General features: G+C 43.4%; 1 protein-coding gene across 3 annotated transcripts in view; it reads left to right on the top strand.

Annotated features, from left to right (window-relative positions):
• The first annotated feature begins 538 nt into the window (after nt 1-538).
• LOC122940581 (gastrula zinc finger protein XlCGF26.1-like) overlaps nt 539-19036 on the top strand; it is a 58713-nt gene continuing 40215 nt past the window's right edge. Inside the window, exons 1-2 of one of the 3 annotated variants that reach the window (XM_044297213.1) lie at nt 539-825; nt 5701-5836. In XM_044297213.1, coding sequence (XP_044153148.1) covers nt 5729-5836 — 108 coding nt within the window. In that variant the 5' untranslated portion in view covers nt 539-825; nt 5701-5728. The other 2 variants (XM_044297212.1, XM_044297214.1) reach the window with 2 other exon arrangements.

Raw genomic sequence — 19036 nt, 5'->3', positions numbered from 1 at the left:
CCTGAGCGGATCCGTTCAGACTTTACATTGAAAGTCAATGGGGGACGGATCCACTTGAAGATTGAGCCATATGGTGTCATCTTCAAGCGGATCCGTCCCCATTGACTTCCATTATAAGTCGGAACGGATCCGCTCGCCTCCGCACGGCCAGGCGGACACCCAAACGCTGCTTGCAGCGTTCAGGAGTCCGCTCACTGAGCGGAAGCGGAGGCTGAGCGCTGGCAGACGGATGCATTCTCAGTGGATCCGCCTCCACTGAGAATGCATTAGGGCCAGACGGCTGCGTTCAGGGCCGCTTGTGAGCCCCTTCAAACGGAGCTCACGAGCGGACACCTGAACGCAGGTGTGAAAGGAGCCTAAAAAAAATACCACCCCATGCCTTTAGCCCCTCCCCCATACAGTCCCATGTAAAATACACTACTCCCCCTGCACCATACAGTCCCATGTAAAATACACTACTCCCCCTGACTTCAGCCCCTGCACCATATAGTCCCATATTAAATATGTCACTCTTTCTGCCTTCAGTCCCTCCAGCATACAGTCCCATGTAAAATACATCACCCCCTTCTCTTCAGACCCCTCTAATATACAGTCCCATGTAAAACACATCACCCCCTTCTCTTCAGACCCCGCTAATATACGGCCCCATGTAAAAATATCACTCTTCTCCAAAAAGTGCCTTCTCTTGCAAATCCGGAGGACCACCACATGCATGTGAAGTCCCGCCCCTTTTTATGACATCATACCAGCCAAGAGAAACTCCGTTCTAGTCACTACCGTGATTAAGAATCACGTGATTATATGGACGGACGGATTACTTCCGGGGTGAGTCGGTGGCGGCTCAGTGTATGTGTCACTTCGTGAGACATTTCTACTGAATCTTTTAGGACATTGTGTATCTCCCTGGAATGTATCAGCCCCACTGCAGTCTCATGTGATGGGAGATTTATAATACGTTTAGCGCAGAGGCGTGTACCCAAGTATATTCCAGCTGACAGACGTATGTACACGTCCTCTGTCCACATACATGCAGAACGTCCTGCCTCCGATACGTCTCTACTGCTCCTGTAAGCACAACGTCTCTGCAGTCTCCCTATATGCAGGATGTCTCCATAGTCCCCAATATTCAGTGTCACTACTGCCCCTATATGTAGTCCTCTACTGCCCCCTGTATGTATTCTGTCTCTACTGCCCCCTGTATATATTCTGTCTCTACTGCCCCCTGTATGTGTTCTGTCTCTACTGCCCCCTGTATGTGTTCTGTCTCTACTGCCCCCTGTATATATTCTGTCTCTACTGCCCCCTGTATATATTCTGTCTCTACTGCCCCCTGTATATATTCTGTCTCTACTGCCCCCTGTATGTGTTCTGTCTCTACTGCCCCCTGTATGTGTTCTGTCTCTACTGCCCCTGTATGTATTCTGTCTCTACTGCCCCTGTATGTATTCTGTCTACTGCCCCCGGTATGATTCTGTCTCTACTGCCCCCTGTATGTATTCTGTCTCTACTGCCCCCTGTATGTATTCTGTCTCTACTGCCCCCTGTATGTATTCTGTCTCTACTGCCCCCTGTATATATTCTGTCTCTACTGCCCCCTGTATGTGTTCTGTCTCTACTGCCCCCTGTATATATTCTGTCTCTACTGCCCCCTGTATGTATTCTGTCTCTACTGCCCCCTGTATGTGTTCTGTCTCTACTGCCCCCTGTATGTATTCTGTCTCTACTGCCCCCTGTATATATTCTGTCTCTACTGCCCCCTGTATGTGTTCTGTCTCTACTGCCCCTGTATGTATTCTGTCTCTACTGCCCCCTGTATATATTCTGTCTCTACTGCCCCCTGTATATATTCTGTCTCTACTGCCCCCTGTATGTATTCTGTCTCTACTGCCCCCTGTATGTATTCTGTCTCTACTGCCCCCTGTATGTGTTCTGTCTCTACTGCCCCCTGTATGTGTTCTGTCTCTACTGCCCCCTGTATATATTCTGTCTCTACTGCCCCCTGTATATTCTGTCTCTACTGCCCCCTGTATGTGTTCTGTCTCTACTGCCCCCTGTATGTATTCTGTCTCTACTGCCCCCTGTATGTATTCTGTCTCTACTGCCCCCTGTATATATTCTGTCTCTACTGCCCCCTGTATATATTCTGTCTCTACTGCCCCCTGTATGTATTCTGTCTCTACTGCCCCCTGTATGTATTCTGTCTCTACTGCCCCCTGTATGTATTCTGTCTCTACTGCCCCTGTATGTATTCTGTCTCTACTGCCCCCTACTGTGTTCTGTCTCTACTGCCCCCTGTATATATTCTGTCTCTACTGCCCCCTGTATGTATTCTGTCTCTACTGCCCCCTGTATGTATTCTGTCTCTACTGCCCCCTGTATATATTCTGTCTCTACTGCCCCCTGTATATATTCTGTCTCTACTGCCCCCTGTATGTATTCTGTCTCTACTGCCCCCTGTATGTATTCTGTCTCTACTGCCCCCTACTATGTGTTCTGTCTCTACTGCCCCCTGTATATGTTCTGTCTCTACTGCCCCCTGTATATGTTCTGTCTCTACTGCCCCCTGTATATATTCTGTCTCTACTGCCCCCTGTATGTGTTCTGTCTCTACTGCCCCCTGTATGTGTTCTGTCTCTACTGCCCCCTGTATGTGTTCTGTCTCTACTGCCCCCTGTATGTGTTCTGTCTCTACTGCCCCTGTATATATTCTGTCTCTACTGCCCCCTGTATGTGTTCTGTCTCTACTGCCCCCTGTATGTGTTCTGTCTCTACTGCCCCCTGTATGTATTCTGTCTCTACTGCCCCCTGTATATATTATGTCTCTACTGCCCCCTGTATGTATTCTGTCTCTACTGCCCCCTGTATATATTCTGTCTCTACTGCCCCCTGTACGTGTTCTGCCTCTACTATATATGTATATTCAGGGTTTATATAGGTTGTCCTATATGCAGGATGTCTCTACTGCCTCTATAAGTAGTCTGTCTCCTATATGTAGGATGTCTCTACTGCCTCTATAAGTAGTCTGTCTCCTATATGTAGGATGTCTCTACTGCCTCTATAAGTAGTCTGTCTCCTATATGTAGGATGTCTCTACTGCCTCTATAAGTAGTCTGTCTCCTATATGTAGGATGTCTCTACTGCCTCTATAAGTAGTCTGTCTCCTATATGTAGGATGTCTCTACTGCCTCTATAAGTAGTCTGTCTCCTATATGTAGGATGTCTCTACTGCCTCTATAAGTAGTCTGTCTCCTATATGCAGGATGTCTCTACTGCCCCTATAAGTAGTCTGTCTCCTATATGCAGGATGTCTCTACTGTCCCTATAAGTAGTCTGTCTCCTATATGCAGGATGTCTCTATTATCTCCCTATATGTAGTATGTCTCCTATATGCAGAATGTCTCGACTGCCCCTATAAGTAGTCTGTCTCCTATATGCAGGATGTCTCTACTGCCTCTATAAGTAGCCTGTCTCCTATATGCAGGATGTCTCTGCTGCCTCTATAAGTAGCCTGTCTCCTATATGCAGATGTCTCTACTGCCCCTATAAGTAGTCTGTCTCCTATATGCAGGATGTCTCTACTGCCTCTATAAGTAGTCTGTCTCCTATATGCAGATGTCTCTACTGCCCCTATAAGTAGTCTGTCTCCTATATGCAGATGTCTCTACTGCCCCTATAAGTAGTCTGTCTCCTATATGCAGATGTCTCTACTGCCCCTATAAGTAGTCTGTCTCCTATATGCAGATGTCTCTACTGCCTCTATAAGTAGTCTGTCTCCTATATGCAGATGTCTCTACTGCCCCTATAAGTAGTCTGTCTCCTATATGCAGGATGTCTCTACTGCCCCTATAAGTAGTCTGTCTCCTATATGCAGGATGTCTCTACTGCCCCTATAAGTAGTCTGTCTCCTATATGCAGATGTCTCTACTGCCCCTATAAGTAGTCTGTCTCCTATATGCAGATGTCTCTACTGCCCCTATAAGTAGTCTGTCTCCTATATGCAGGATGTCTCTACTGCCCCTATAAGTAGTCTGTCTCCTATATGCAGATGTCTCTACTGCCCCTATAAGTAGTCTGTCTCCTATATGCAGGATGTCTCTACTGCCCCTATAAGTAGTCTGTCTCCTATATGCAGGATGTCTCTACTGCCTCTATAAGTAGCCTGTCTCCTATATGCAGATGTCTCTACTGCCTCTATAAGTAGTCTGTCTCCTATATGCAGATGTCTCTACTGCTCCTATAAGTAGTCTGTCTCCTATATGCAGGATGTCTCTACTGCCCCTATAAGTAGTCTGTCTCCTATATGCAGGATGTCTCTACTGCCCCTATAAGTAGTCTGTCTCCTATATGTAGATGTCTCTACTGCCCCTATAAGTAGTCTGTCTCCTATATGTAGATGTCTCTACTGCCCCTATAAGTAGTCTGTCTCCTATATGTAGATGTCTCTACTGCCCCTATAAGTAGTCTGTCTCCTATATGTAGATGTCTCTACTGCCCCTATAAGTAGTCTGTCTCCTATATGTAGGATGTCTCTACTGCCTCTATAAGTAGTCTGTCTCCTATATGCAGATGTCTCTACTGCCCCTATAAGTAGTCTGTCTCCTATATGCAGGATGTCTCTACTGCCCCTATAAGTAGTCTGTCTCCTATATGCAGGATGTCTCTACTGCCTCTATAAGTAGCCTGTCTCCTATATGCAGATGTCTCTACTGCCTCTATAAGTAGCCTGTCTCCTATATGCAGATGTCTCTACTGCCCCTATAAGTAGTCTGTCTCCTATATGCAGATGTCTCTACTGCCTCTATAAGTAGTCTGTCTCCTATATGCAGATGTCTCTACTGCCCCTATAAGTAGTCTGTCTCCTATATGCAGGATGTCTCTACTGCCTCTATAAGTAGTCTGTCTCCTATATGTAGTATGTCTTTACTATCATCTTATATACAGGATGTCTCTACTGCCCCTATAAGTAGTCTGTCTCCTATATGCAGGATGTCTCTATTATCTCCCTATATGTAGTCTGTCTCCTATATGCAGGATGTCTTTACTATCCTCCTATATGCAGGATGTCTCTATTATCTCCCTATAAGTAGTCTGTCTCTTATATGTAGGATGTCTTTACTATCCTCCTATATACAGGATGTCTCTATTATCTCCCTATATGCCTGGCTTCTGTACTGTTTGTCTATGTGCAGGACATCTCTACTGCTTCCACATCCACAATACCTGACTCTTCACAGCCTGTGTTAGGGATATACCGGTATTTGGGCTCATGCACATGGCCGTATGTGTTCTGCGGTCCGCAAAAAATACAGATGACGTTCGTGTTCATTCTGTATTTTGCGGAACGGAACAGCTGGCCCCTAATAGAACAGTACTATCCTTGTTCATAATGTGGTTTTTGCGGAGCAGAAATACGGACATATACGGAAACGGAAGGCACACAGAGTAACTTCAGTTTTTTTTGCAGACCCATTGAAATTAATGGATCCGCATATGGTCCGCAAAAAAAAACGGAATGGGCATGGAAAGAAAATTAGTTTGTGTGGATGAGCTCTTATACTGATGCCACTGTATTTTTACAATATAATCAGATAGAAGGCAGTGGTTATAAAAGCAGCCCCCCCCCCCCCCCCTCTTCCATACTACTACCACCACCACCATCCTGCTTGGAACCATTAACATATGATCTTCCATTTACTAAAGGATCTGTCCAGATGAGCTCTCCTGCACAATGGTCTTTTTCCTGACTGATCCACCAAGGATGGACGTGGACAGAAAAGAGATGGCTGAGACGATATTGGACCTCACGCTGGAGATCATCTACCTGCTGACTGGAGAGGTGAGGGATTCTGACATCACACTTATCTCTGTTAACCCCTTCCTGCAGACACCCTGTTTTTTTGTGGATGCAATAATCAATCCCATATTGATAGCCTCATAAAGTGGTGGCTTTATATTGGCGCCATGTATATGAGAGGATCAAGCGTGTGTCATTTTCATTTTACACTGTGCATGATCTGGATATCCTGTCATTTGTCGGCAAGCGTCTGCAGTTTCTATATGTGAATGCTGTGAGTGGATGAAACCGCTCAGATGAAAATGGAAATATAGAGGAAATATATAGAGGCTCTAGACATCTAGGTCGGTAGTATTCCCTAACGCAGTGATGGCTAACCTCCGGCACGCCAGCTGTGAAACTACGACTCCCAGCATGCTCCATTCATTTCTATTGAGTTCTGAGAACAGCCAAGTAAGTGTGCATCTTGGGAGTTGTAGTTTTACCACAGCTGGAGTGCCGGAGGTTGGCCATCACAGTCCTAACGTATGCCACCAACAGAAGGCTGCCACATATATGGGCATATAGTATTAGTCACATAGGTTGCCCATTTTCTCCGGTTGTTAAAAAAAAACTACACACTGCATCTGAATAGTTTTTTTACTTTGTCCCTCTGTATAGGAACCACAGCAGACTACACTTTCCTATACCGTTAAGGCTACTTTCACACTTGCGTTCAGAGCGGATCCGTCTGGTGTCTGCACAGACAGATCCGCTCCTATAATGCAAGCGATGGGATCCGTTCAGAACGGATCCGTCTGCATTATAGTTTAGAAAAAATTCTAAGTGTGAAAGTTGCTCAGACGGATCCGTCCAGACTTTACATTGAAAGTCAATGGGGGACGGATCCGTTTGAAATTGAGCCATATTCTGTCAACTTCAAACGGATCCGTCCCCGTTGACTTACATTGTAAGTCTGGACGGATCCGTTTGCCTCCGCACGGCCAGGCGGACACCTGGACGCTGCAAGCAGCGTTCGGGTGTCCGCCTGCTGAGCGGAGCGGAGGACAAACGGTGCCAGACTGATGCATTCTGAGCGGATCCGCATCCACTCAGAATGCATTAGGGCTGGACGGAAGCGTTCGGGGCCGCTTGTGAGCCCCTTAAAACGGAACTCACAAGCGGAGCCCCGAACGCTAGTGTGAAAGTAGCCTAACAGGGTTTCCCGTGTACTGTATATTAGCCCAGTGTTTGCCAAAAGGGTGCCCTAAAGGTGCATTCATTGTGTGTGAGGAGGTTTTCCAGCCCACTCCTCTTTAAGGAGTCAGGACCTGGAAAATGAACGCCCTCAGAGGGGTCACAGGAGAGCTATAGAGACTGCTTTCCAAGGGAGCTGGTGACTGCATGTGGTGACATATACATATACATATATATATATATATATATATATATAGTGGGGAAAATAGTTTTTTGATACACTGGCGATTTTGCAGGTTTTCCTACCTACAAAGAATGGAGAGGTCTAATTTTTATGGTAGGTACACTTCAACTTTGACAGACAAAATTAAAAAAAAAAACAATAAAATCACATTGTATGATTTCTAAATAATTAATCTGTATTTTATTGCATGAAATAAGTATTTGATACAATAGAAAAACAGAACTTTAATATTTGGTACAGAAACCTTTGTTTGCAATTACAGAGGTCAGACGTTTCCTGTAGTTCTTGACCAAGTTTGCACACACTGCACCAGGGATTTTGACCCACTCCTCCATAAAGATCTTATCCAGATCTTTCAGGTTTTGGGGCTGTTGCTGGGCTACACTAAATTTCAGCTCCCTCCAAAGATTTTTGATTGGGTTCAGGTCTGAAGACTGGCTAGGCCACTTCGGGACCTTGAAATACTTCTTATGAAGCAACTCCTTAGTTGTCCAGGCTGTGTTTCGGGTCTTTGTCATACTGGAAGACCCAGCGACGACGCATCTTCAATGCTCTTACTGAGGGAAGGAGGTTGTTGGCCAAAATCTTGCCATACATGGACTCATCCATTCTCTCTTCAGTACGGTGCAGTTGTCCTGTCCCCTTTGCAGAAAAGCACCCCCAAAGTATGATGTTTACACCCCCATGATTCACGGTTGGGACAGTGTTCTTGGGGTTGTACTCATCCTTCTTCTTCCTCCAAACACGGCGAGTGGAGTTGATACCAAAAAGTAATTTTTTGGTCTCGTTTGACAACATGACCTTCTCCCATGCCTCCTCTGGATCATCCAGATGGTCACTGGCGACCTTCATATGGGCCTGGACATGTGCCGGCATCCCTGCAGGATTTTAATCCATGACAGCCTAGTGTGTTACTAACGGTAATCTTTGAGACTGGTCCCAGCTCTCTTCAGGTCATTGACCAGGTCCTCCCGTGTAGTTCTGTTCTGATTCCTGACCTTTCTCAGAATCATCCTTTTCCCATGAGGTAAGATCTTGCATGGTGCTCCAGACCGAGGAAGATTGACAGTAATCTTGTGTTTTTTCCATTTTCTAATAATTGTGCCAACAGTTGTTGCCTATTGTCCTGTAGCCCATCCCAGCTTTGTGCAGGTCTACAATTTTGTCCCTGGTGTCCTTAGACAGCTCTTTAGTCTTGGCCATGGTAAAGAGGTTGGAGTGGGATTGATTGAGTCTGTGGACAGGTCTTTTATACAGGTAAGGCTACTTTCACACTAGCGCTTTGGCTTTCTGTTTCTGAGATCCGTTCAGGGCTCTCACAAGCGGTCCAAAACGGATCAGTTTTCCCCTAATGCATTCTAAATGGAAAAGGATCCGCTCAGAAAGCATCAGTTTGCCTCCAATCAGTCTCCATTCCTCTCTGGAGGCGGACACCAAAACGCTGCCTGCAGCGTTTTGCTGTCCGCTTGACAAAACTGAGCCAAACGGATCCGTCCTGGCACACAATGTAAGTCATTGGGGACGGATCCGTTTTCTCTCACACAATCTGGCACAATAGAAAACGGATCCGTCTCCCATTGACTTTCAATGGAGTTCATGACGGATGTCTTGGCTATGTTACAGATAATACAAACGGATCCGTTCATGACGAATGCATGTGCTTGTGTTATTGTAACGGATCCGTTTTTGCAGATCCATGACTGATCTCCCCAAAAAGCGAGTGTGAAAGTAGCCTTACCAGTTCAAATAGGTGCAATTAATACAGGTAATGAGTGCAGAGTAGGAGGGCGTCTTAAAGAAAAACTAAGATCTGTGAAAGACAGAATTCTTGCTGGTTGGCAGGTGATCAAATAATTGATTTGCATTTTATTGCATGAAATATAAAAAAATCATACAATGTAATTTTCAGGATTTTTTAAAAGATTTCGTCTCTTACAGTTGAAGTGTACCTACGATAAAAATTACAGACCTCTTCGTTCTTTGTAGGTGGGAAAACCTGCAAAATCTCCAGTGTATCAAATACTTATTTTCCCCACTGTATGTGTGTGTGTGTGTATATGTGTGTATATATATATATATATATATATATATATATATACATAGACGAAAACGGACAGCAACTCCAAGTAGTACAAAAATAATGATTTATTGGGCCACAGTGGCACAGAGGCGACGTTTCGGTTCAAAATCCAGAGCCTTTCTCAAGTATCAAAACACAAAGGTGAGTGCACATATAAATAGGTGTACACAATTATAACATTATAATCAATTGATGTTCACAATTAATATCAAAGTAATAAATACATCAATAAATAGTGTTAGAAAAAAGTGATAACATACAGAGATAAATCCAATAGTATATAATTGTGAATGTGATTCATGATAAATACATAGAAAAAATCATAATTCATAATATAAACATAAGTGGCTCCAATGTAAATCATCTGTTTCACATCTTCTTTAATAATCTATAATTAAAAACAAGGAGGTGCCAGAGAGATAAGGGTGACGTACCACAGAGTCCGCTTGTATCCACATCTCGACAATGGCCACACTTGGCGTCTAGCTGGATGAAGTGCGCAGGCGCCAGTACCCGTCCCTACAGAATCGCGTCATATTACGTCCTGCTACGGCGCGCCCGCATCATACCTTACGTCATCAACTACACGCCACTCACTCCACTTCAGTGCGCATGCTCAAAGCGTTCTAACTAAAGACACGCCATATTTTGTTCTGGACGGGTTGCCCATAGTTCCTAAATCTATATTTGGGGTGGCTAACTGGAGGCAAAAGTAAGAGAACCATCATCCTCTGTCAGGGGATCATGGTAATCCTATGTTGGGCATGCATTATGGCCCCGATCGACACCCCAGTATCGGTCGTGTGCCAAGTGCCGCCCCCATCTTACCACCCATAGCCACCCAATAAGGGTTCTCCTTAATGATACATATTCTTGAAAGAAACAGGTATGTACAGTATGTCGGAACATGATCCGACCCCAACACACAATCCAATCCAGATAAGACCAAATATGTGGATACCATCGGACGTGAGATACAGCTTACTTCCATGTGGGGAAACGACACCCAGACTTCATAGCTCCTTTTTCTAATATTCATTGATCATCTGCAATATAATGATAATGACGATTAATAATATTCAATTGAGAAAGAACAAGTTCAAATTAAATCTCATAATAACCTTTGTGTAGGATCAACACCTACAGTCAAGTGAAAGACATGTAACAAATGACACAAGACCTGCCGGGGCAAACCACCTCTTCAAGTACATACCCTTAAATTAAAATCTACATTGAGACCATTTGGCCTTAAGGTGTTTAACCTGTGTATCCACAGTAATTCTCTCCTTTTTAATAATAAATTCCTATTGCCCCCCCGTCTGGGCATGGGAATGTGATCTATGATCCAGCATTTTAGTTGGTATTCTGTATGATCCATCTCAACAAAATGTTTAGGGATAGGTAGATCCCGACGTTTTTTTCTTATGGTAGAGCGGTGATTGTTTAGTCTGGTTTTCAGATCGGTGGAAGTCTCACCTATATACAGTAAATTACACGGGCAACTCAAAACATAAATCACATAATTAGAGCTACAAGTGAGATAAAAAGGAATAGGGTATCTCACATTGGTCTCCGGGTGTGTAAAAGTTTTTCCTTTACAGATATATTTACAGTTCACACAGCAGAGACATGGGAAACATCCCGTGCTCTGCTGTGTCAATGTTCTCTGTGTTAAACCAGGTCCTGCACCTATATCCGCATGTACCAATTGGTCACGTACATTTTTAGATCTTTTGTAAGAAAACAATGGAGGGGATTTAAATTCAGGTATTTGACTGAGGCATCCCCCCAGGATGCCCCAGTGTTTGACGATGATACGGTTGATGATACTACTATGTTCTGTATATTTTGTGATAAAAGGGATTCTATTGTGAGGACCCTTTCTTATCTTCCTCACCAATGTATCATCTCTATCCAGATCATGGACACGATCTACCTGGGATAATAATAGTTCAGTCGGATAACCCCTGTGTCTAAATTTATCCACCATAGTCTCCAATGATTTCTCTAGTACATCAGGGTCAGAGGTAATCCTCTTGGCCCTGAGGAACTGAGAAAAAGGAAGATATTTCACCATATTTCGTGGATGACTACTCTGATAGTGTAAAAGGGTATTCTTATCCGTAGGTTTAGTAAATAACCTGGTTGCTAGACGTCCTTCATCATACATGACAGTAGTGTCCAAAAATTGAATTTCAGTACCATGGATATTGAATCTCCACGTGGCCCTACCTACTCACAGGAGGAAGCGGAGCGAATTATACGAGATATCGGGGGAGATGCTACCTTTTTAAATACCCCATCAATAAAGGAACTAAAAAAACAATTGGAATTTCTCTCCAAAAAAACAGTGTCCCTGGGTCTACACATGACCACTCTGGGTGAATATTATAAGGCTCAAAGAATCCCGAGAGGTATGAGATCTAATTTACGTCCTAATTTATTTTTTCATAATCAGAATTATTGCAAAAAGTTTGAAGCGCTTTCGAACAGATACTCTTTGGACTTTATTCTTTTAAACATTCAGTTTATCCAAGAGGAATTAACCTCTACAGCTGTGGAGATTGGTGATATTGAGCGGACTTTACAGACCTCCCTTACTGTGGAGGATTTTACGGTATTTTCTGATAATGTGACATCACACACAACTAAACTTAAAAGTGAATTGGAAGAAGGGAAACGTTCCAAATGGATCCGGGACTTGGAAGATTACAAAAGGGGATTCATTTACACATGGCAGTTTGACAACAATCAGTCCAACCAGAAAGACAGAAAGAAAAAGAGAAATGGACAACCATTGGGATCAGAGGAGTCCACACCTTTTTTAGGATACAGAGGCAATCACCAGCACAAAAAAGAAGCCGCACCAGATGCGGTGGTCGTAGACATTGACGAACCGCCAAAATTACGAAACAACAAAATTCGTGTACAAGGCAACAAAACACAGACACAGAAGAAGAAGTAACTGTTATTAACTTGTCATCTAAAATACTTAACCCCATACAAGTAAGTGTCCTGAACAAGGGTCTTACTTTTTGTCCGTCGACAAAATTGAATATGTTTGATTTAGATGTGGACCTGGCTGCTTTTTTCCGCAGGATCAAGCTCAAAGCATGGTTCAGTGAGAGGATGCATACCAACACTGCCCAGCATAGTGAGCTTTCGCTGGGTAGTTTTGATTTGCACCTCAAAAGCAATTTCACCCCTGTGATTGGCGAGTCTGCCGTTGATGCATACATAACAGCTGTAAAATCTGAAATATTACAATATAAACAATCATGTAATGTTAATGTGTTCAAGAACCCCAATCTCACTCGTTTGGAGATTGAGGCGATTGAACAATTGAGGGATGACCCCCTCCTTACAGTAAAACCTGCAGACAAGGGGGGTGGTATAGTCGTCCTTGATACCGCTAAATACATTGCGGAGATCAGACGACAACTGAGCGATACTGAAGTATATCTAGTACTTCAATCCGATCCAAAGTTTGATATTGCCAGGATCATCCAAAAATGTTTAAATAATGCTGTTGTGGCTGGCATCATTGACAGTGATCTTGCCGATTTTTGTACTGTGAGTCATCCGGTAACACCAGTACTTTATGTACTGCCTAAAGTACATAAATCCTTGGTCGACCCTCCTGGTCGTCCAATAGTGTCAGGTTCAGATTCCATATTCAGTAACATTTCCATCTTTCTAGATAAACTTTTAAACAGCTATGCCTGTGGGGCGAAATCCTATATTCAGGACACCACAGATTTTCTGTGTAAATTGAGAGAGGTGGAATGTGAGGGGTATGAGAATATTATATTGGCGTCGTTTGATGTGACATCGCTTTATACGTCAATTAATCATGATCTAGGGATCAGAGCGGTTAGACACATGTTAGAGATGTCATCCCTCACTATGGAAGCATGTGAATTCGTGATTGATCTCTTGAATGTTATCCTGAGGCAGAACTATTTTCTGTTTCAGGACACATTCTATAAACAAATCAGAGGCGTGGCGATGGGGTCCCATGTGGCCCCCACATACGCAAATATTTTCATGAGGTGTTTCGAGGAAGATGTCGTCCATGGATCCCACCACAGCAATAAAATCTTGAGGTGGTGGAGATACATCGACGACATCTTCCTCATATGGACTGGTGATTGCCTGGAACTATTGGAGTTTCAGGAGTATTTGAATAGTGTCAATAAAGAGTTACAATTTACCCTTGTGCACTCTAGTACTGAAATTCAATTTTTGGACACTACTGTCATGTATGATGAAGGACGTCTAGCAACCAGGTTATTTACTAAACCTACGGATAAGAATACCCTTTTACACTATCAGAGTAGTCATCCACGAAATATGGTGAAATATCTTCCTTTTTCTCAGTTCCTCAGGGCCAAGAGGATTACCTCTGACCCTGATGTACTAGAGAAATCATTGGAGACTATGGTGGATAAATTTAGACACAGGGGTTATCCGACTGAACTATTATTATCCCAGGTAGATCGTGTCCATGATCTGGATAGAGATGATACATTGGTGAGGAAGATAAGAAAGGGTCCTCACAATAGAATCCCTTTTATCACAAAATATACAGAACATAGTAGTATCATCAACCGTATCATCGTCAAACACTGGGGCATCCTGGGGGGATGCCTCAGTCAAATACCTGAATTTAAATCCCCTCCATTGTTTTCTTACAAAAGATCTAAAAATTTACGTGACCAATTGGTACATGCGGATATAGGTGCAGGACCTGGTTTAACACAGAGAACATTGACACAGCAGAGCACGGGATGTTTCCCATGTCTCTGCTGTGTGAACTGTAAATATATCTGTAAAGGAAAAACTTTTACACACCCGGAGACCAATGTGAGATACCCTATTCCTTTTTATCTCACTTGTAGCTCTAATTATGTGATTTATGTTTTGAGTTGCCCGTGTAATTTACTGTATATAGGTGAGACTTCCACCGATCTGAAAACCAGACTAAACAATCACCGCTCTACCATAAGAAAAAAACGTCGGGATCTACCTATCCCTAAACATTTTGTTGAGATGGATCATACAGAATACCAACTAAAATGCTGGATCATAGATCACATTCCCATGCCCAGACGGGGGGGCAATAGGAATTTATTATTAAAAAGGAGAGAATTACTGTGGATACACAGGTTAAACACCTTAAGGCCAAATGGTCTCAATGTAGATTTTAATTTAACCCCTTCACGCAACATCACGTACATGTACGTGGGGGAATGTGGTGCCTCACCGCATCCCCAGGTGCATGTACGTGATCGGCTTCACTGTCAGCGCAGGGACCTGAGCGCTGAAGATTCAGTGAAGCCGGCGTGCTGGGGTTGCTAGGCAACCCTAGAAGCCGGAAGGAGTTGTATTAGACCCCTGACCCGCCCACGATCGCTGTGATTGGTCCAATACTGCAGAGGGACCAATCGCAGCGCATCGGGGCAGGTAAGGGGGGTTAGGGAGGGACTGTGTGCCTCTCCTTCTCTGATCGTCCCCATTCCTGTCAGGGAAGCGATCAGAGAAGGAGAGTGTGACAATATACTGTACCTATCACATGTATACTAGTCATGGAGCACTGCTACTTAGCGCTCCATGACTAGTATACTCGTCATGGCATAAAACTGTCACCATGTCTGCAGACATGGTGACAGCGCTGAGTGCCGGCTGTTACACACAGCCAGGCACTCAGGCTCAATGCCGAGGGGGGTCCTCTGACCCCCGTATCGGCGATCGGGTAGTTTCGGCACCCCCCCCTATCGGCGATCGCTTTATGTCGTTTCTGATCCCTGCGGTCCCTGACCGCAAGGATCAGAAACCTAAAAAATGGCCCCAAATCGATTTTTTTTACCCCCCCTGCACCCCTGAATTCCATTTATGTGGCGGGGTGCAGGGGGCGGTTTGTGGGCGGTGCGGGGCCGGTGCGGGGCGGTGTGGCAGTTGCGGGAGGCGGGCGGTGCGGCAGGCGGGATCGCGATCCCCCGCCCGCCTCCCATTATAATCATCGTTGGTGTCTAGTGGGTATACCAGGGTGCCAGCACATTGCTGGCACCCTGGTATAAACGGCTGACATCGGTGATGCGATGTCAGCCGTTTAACCCTTTCCATACCGCGGTCCGTACGGACCGCGGTATGGAAAAGGTTAACAGCTCAGGGAGCTCCCTCCCTCTCCCATCGGAGGGCTGCTGTGCCTTTGCAGCCCCCCGATGGAGAGGGAGAGAGCTCCCAGACAGCCCCCCCAGAGCCCCGTCCTTACCCTTCCCCGTCTGCGCAGTTCTGACCATAACTGAGCAGACGGGGAAGGTTCCCATGGCAACAGGACGCCTCTCAGGCGTCCTGCTGTCCATGGTGCTGAACAGATCTATGCTGAAAGCATAGATCTGTTCAGTGTAAGTAAAATATAGTACAGTGCAATATATATTGTACTGTACTGTATTATACAGACATCAGACCCACTGGATCTTCAAGAACCAAGTGGGTCTGGGTCAAAAAAAAATGTGAAAAAAGTAAAAAAAAAGTAAAAATCAAAAAACACATTTATCACTGATTAAACATGAGAAAAATAAAATTCCCTACACATGTTTGGTATCGCCGCGTCCGTAACGACCTGATCTATAAAACGGTCATGTTACTTTTCCCGAACGGTGAACGCCATAAAAATAAAAAATAAAAAACTATGATGAAATTGAAATTTTGCCCACCTTACTTCCCCAAAAAAGATAATAAAAGTGATCAAAAAAGTCGCATGTACTCCAAAATTGTAACAATCAAACCGTCATCTCATCCTGCAAAAAATGAGACCCTACTTAAGATAATCGCCCAAAAACTGAAAAAACTATGGCTCTTAGACTATGGAAACACTAAAACATCATTTTTTTTGTTTCAAAAATGAAATCATTGTGTAAAACTTATATAAATAAAAAAAGTATACATATTAGGTATCGCCGCATCCGTATCGACCGGCTCTATAAAAATATCACATGACCTAACCCCTCAGATGACCACCGTAAAAAAATAAAAATAAAAACGGTGTAGAAAAAGCAATTTTTTGTCATCTTACGTCACAAAAAGTGTAATAGCAAGCGATCAAAAAGTCATATGCACCCCAACATAGTGCCAATCAAACCGTCATCTCATCTCGCAAAAAATGAGACCCTTCTTAAGATAATCGCCCCAAAACTGTAAAAACTATGGCTCTTAGACTATGGAGAAACGAAAAAAAAAAATTGTTTTAAAAATGAAATCATTGTATAAAACTTACATAAATAAAAAAAAATTATACATATTAGGTATCGCCGCGTCCGTGACAACCTGCTCTATAAAATTACCACATGATCTAACCTGTCAGATGAATGTTGTAAATAACAATAAAAAAAACGATGCCAAAAAAGCTATTTCTTGTTACCTTGCCGCACAAAAAGTGTAATATAGAGCAACCAAAAATCATATGTACCCTAAACTAGTACCAACAAAACTGCCACCCTATCCCGTAGTTTCTAAAATGGGGTCACTTTTTTGGAGTTTCTACATCAGGGGGCTTCAAATGGGACATGGTGTCAAAAAAACTGTCCAGCAAAATCTGGCTTCCAAAAACCACACAGCGCACCTTTCACTCTACGCCCCGCTGTGTGCCCGTACAGTAGTTTACGGCCACATATGGGGCGTTTCTGTAAACAGCAGAGTCAGGGCAATAAAGATACAGTCTTGTTTGGCTGTTAACCCTTGCTTTGTTAGTGGAAAAAATGGGTTAAAATTGAAAATTAGGCAAAAAAATTAAATTCTCAAATTTCATCCCCATTTGCCAATAACTCTTGTGCAACACCTAAAGGGTTAACAAAGTTTGTAAAATCAGTTTTGAATACCTTGAGGGGTGTAGTTTCTTAGATGGCGTCACTTTTAGGGAGTTTCTACTCTAGGGGTGCATCAGGGGGCTTCAAATGGGACATGGTGTCAAAAAAACTGTCCAGCAAAATCTGGCTTCCAAAAACCATACGGCGCACCTTTCACTCTACGCCCCGCTGTGTGCCCGTACAGTAGTTTACGGCCACATATGGGGTGTTTCTGTAAACGGCAGAGTCAGGGCAATAAAGATACAGTCTTGTTTGGATGTTAACCCTTGCTTTGTTAGTGGAAAAAATGGGTTAAAATTGAAAATTAGGCAAAAAAATGAAATTCTCAAATTTCATCCCCATTTGCCAATAACTCTTGTGCAACACCTAAAGGGTTAACGAAGTTTGTAAAATCAGTTTTGAATACCTTGAGGGGTGTACTTTCTTAGATGGGGTCACTTTTAGGGAGTTTCTGCTCTAGGGGTGCATCAGGGGGCTTCAAATGGCACATGGTGTAAATAAACCAGTCCAGCAAAACCTGCCTTCCAAAAACCATACGGCGCACCTTTCACTCTACGCCCCGCTGTGTGGCCGTACAGTTGTTTACGGCCACATATGGGGTGTTTCTGTAAACGGCAGAGTCAGGGCAATAAAGATACAGTCTTGTTTGGATGTTAACCCTTGCTTTGTTAGTGTAAAAAATTGGTTAAAATGGAAAATTAGGCAAAAAAATGAAATTCTCAAATTTCATCCCCATTTGCCAATAACTCCTGTGCAACACCTAAAGGGTTAACAAAGTTTGTAAAATCAGTTTTGAATACCTTGAGGGGTGTAGTTTATAGAATAGGGTCATTTTTGGGTGGTTTCTATTATGTAAGCCTCGCAAAGTGACTTCAGACCTGTAGTGGTCCCTAAAAATTGGATTTCTGAAAAATTTCAAGATTTGCTTCTAAACTTCTAAGCCTTGTAACATCCCCAAAAAATAAAATATCATTCCCAAAATAATTCAAACATGAAGTACACATATGGGGAATGTAAAGTCATCACAATTTTTGGGGGTATTACTATGTATTACAGAAGTAGAGAAACTGAAACTTTGAAATTTGCTAATTTTTCCAAATTTGGGGTAAATTTGGTATTTTTTTATGCAAAAAAAATTAATTTTGGGACTTAATTTTTCCAGTGTCATGAAGTACAATATGTGACGAAAAAACAATCTCAGAACGGCCTGGATAAGTCAAAGTGTTTTAACGTTATCAGCACTTAAAGTGACACTGGTCAGATTTGCAAAAAATGACCTGGTCCTTAAGGTGAAATAAGGCTGTGTCTTGAAGGGGTTAAGGGTATGTACTTGAAGAGGTGGTTTGCCCCGGCAGGTCTTGTGTCATTTGTTACATGTCTTTCACTTGACTGTAGGTGTTGATCCTACACAAAGGTTATTATGAGATTTAACTTGAACTTGTTCTTTCTCAATTGAATATTATTAATCGTCATTATCATTATATTGCAGATGATCAATGAATATTAGAAAAAGGAGCTATGAAGTCTGGGTGTCGTTTCCCCACATGGAAGTAAGCTGTATCTCACGTCCGATGGTATCCACATATTTGGTCTTATCTGGATTGGATTGTGTGTTGGGGTCGGATCATGTTCCGACATACTGTACATACCTGTTTCTTTCAAGAATATGTATCATTAAGGAGAACCCTTATTGGGTGGCTATGGGTGGTAAGATGGGGGCGGCACTTGGCACACGACCGATACTGGGGTGTCGATCGGGGCCATAATGCATGCCCAACATAGGATTACCATGATCCCCTGACAGAGGATGATGGTTCTCTTACTTTTGCCTCCAGTTAGCCACCCCAAATATAGATTTAGGAACTATGGGCAAC

This window comes from Bufo gargarizans, chromosome 6, assembly GCF_014858855.1.
Source record: "Bufo gargarizans isolate SCDJY-AF-19 chromosome 6, ASM1485885v1, whole genome shotgun sequence".
NCBI lineage: Eukaryota > Metazoa > Chordata > Amphibia > Anura > Bufonidae > Bufo > Bufo gargarizans.
The sequence above is the reverse complement of the archived record's forward strand: the minus strand, read 5'-3'. Positions and strand labels throughout refer to the sequence as shown.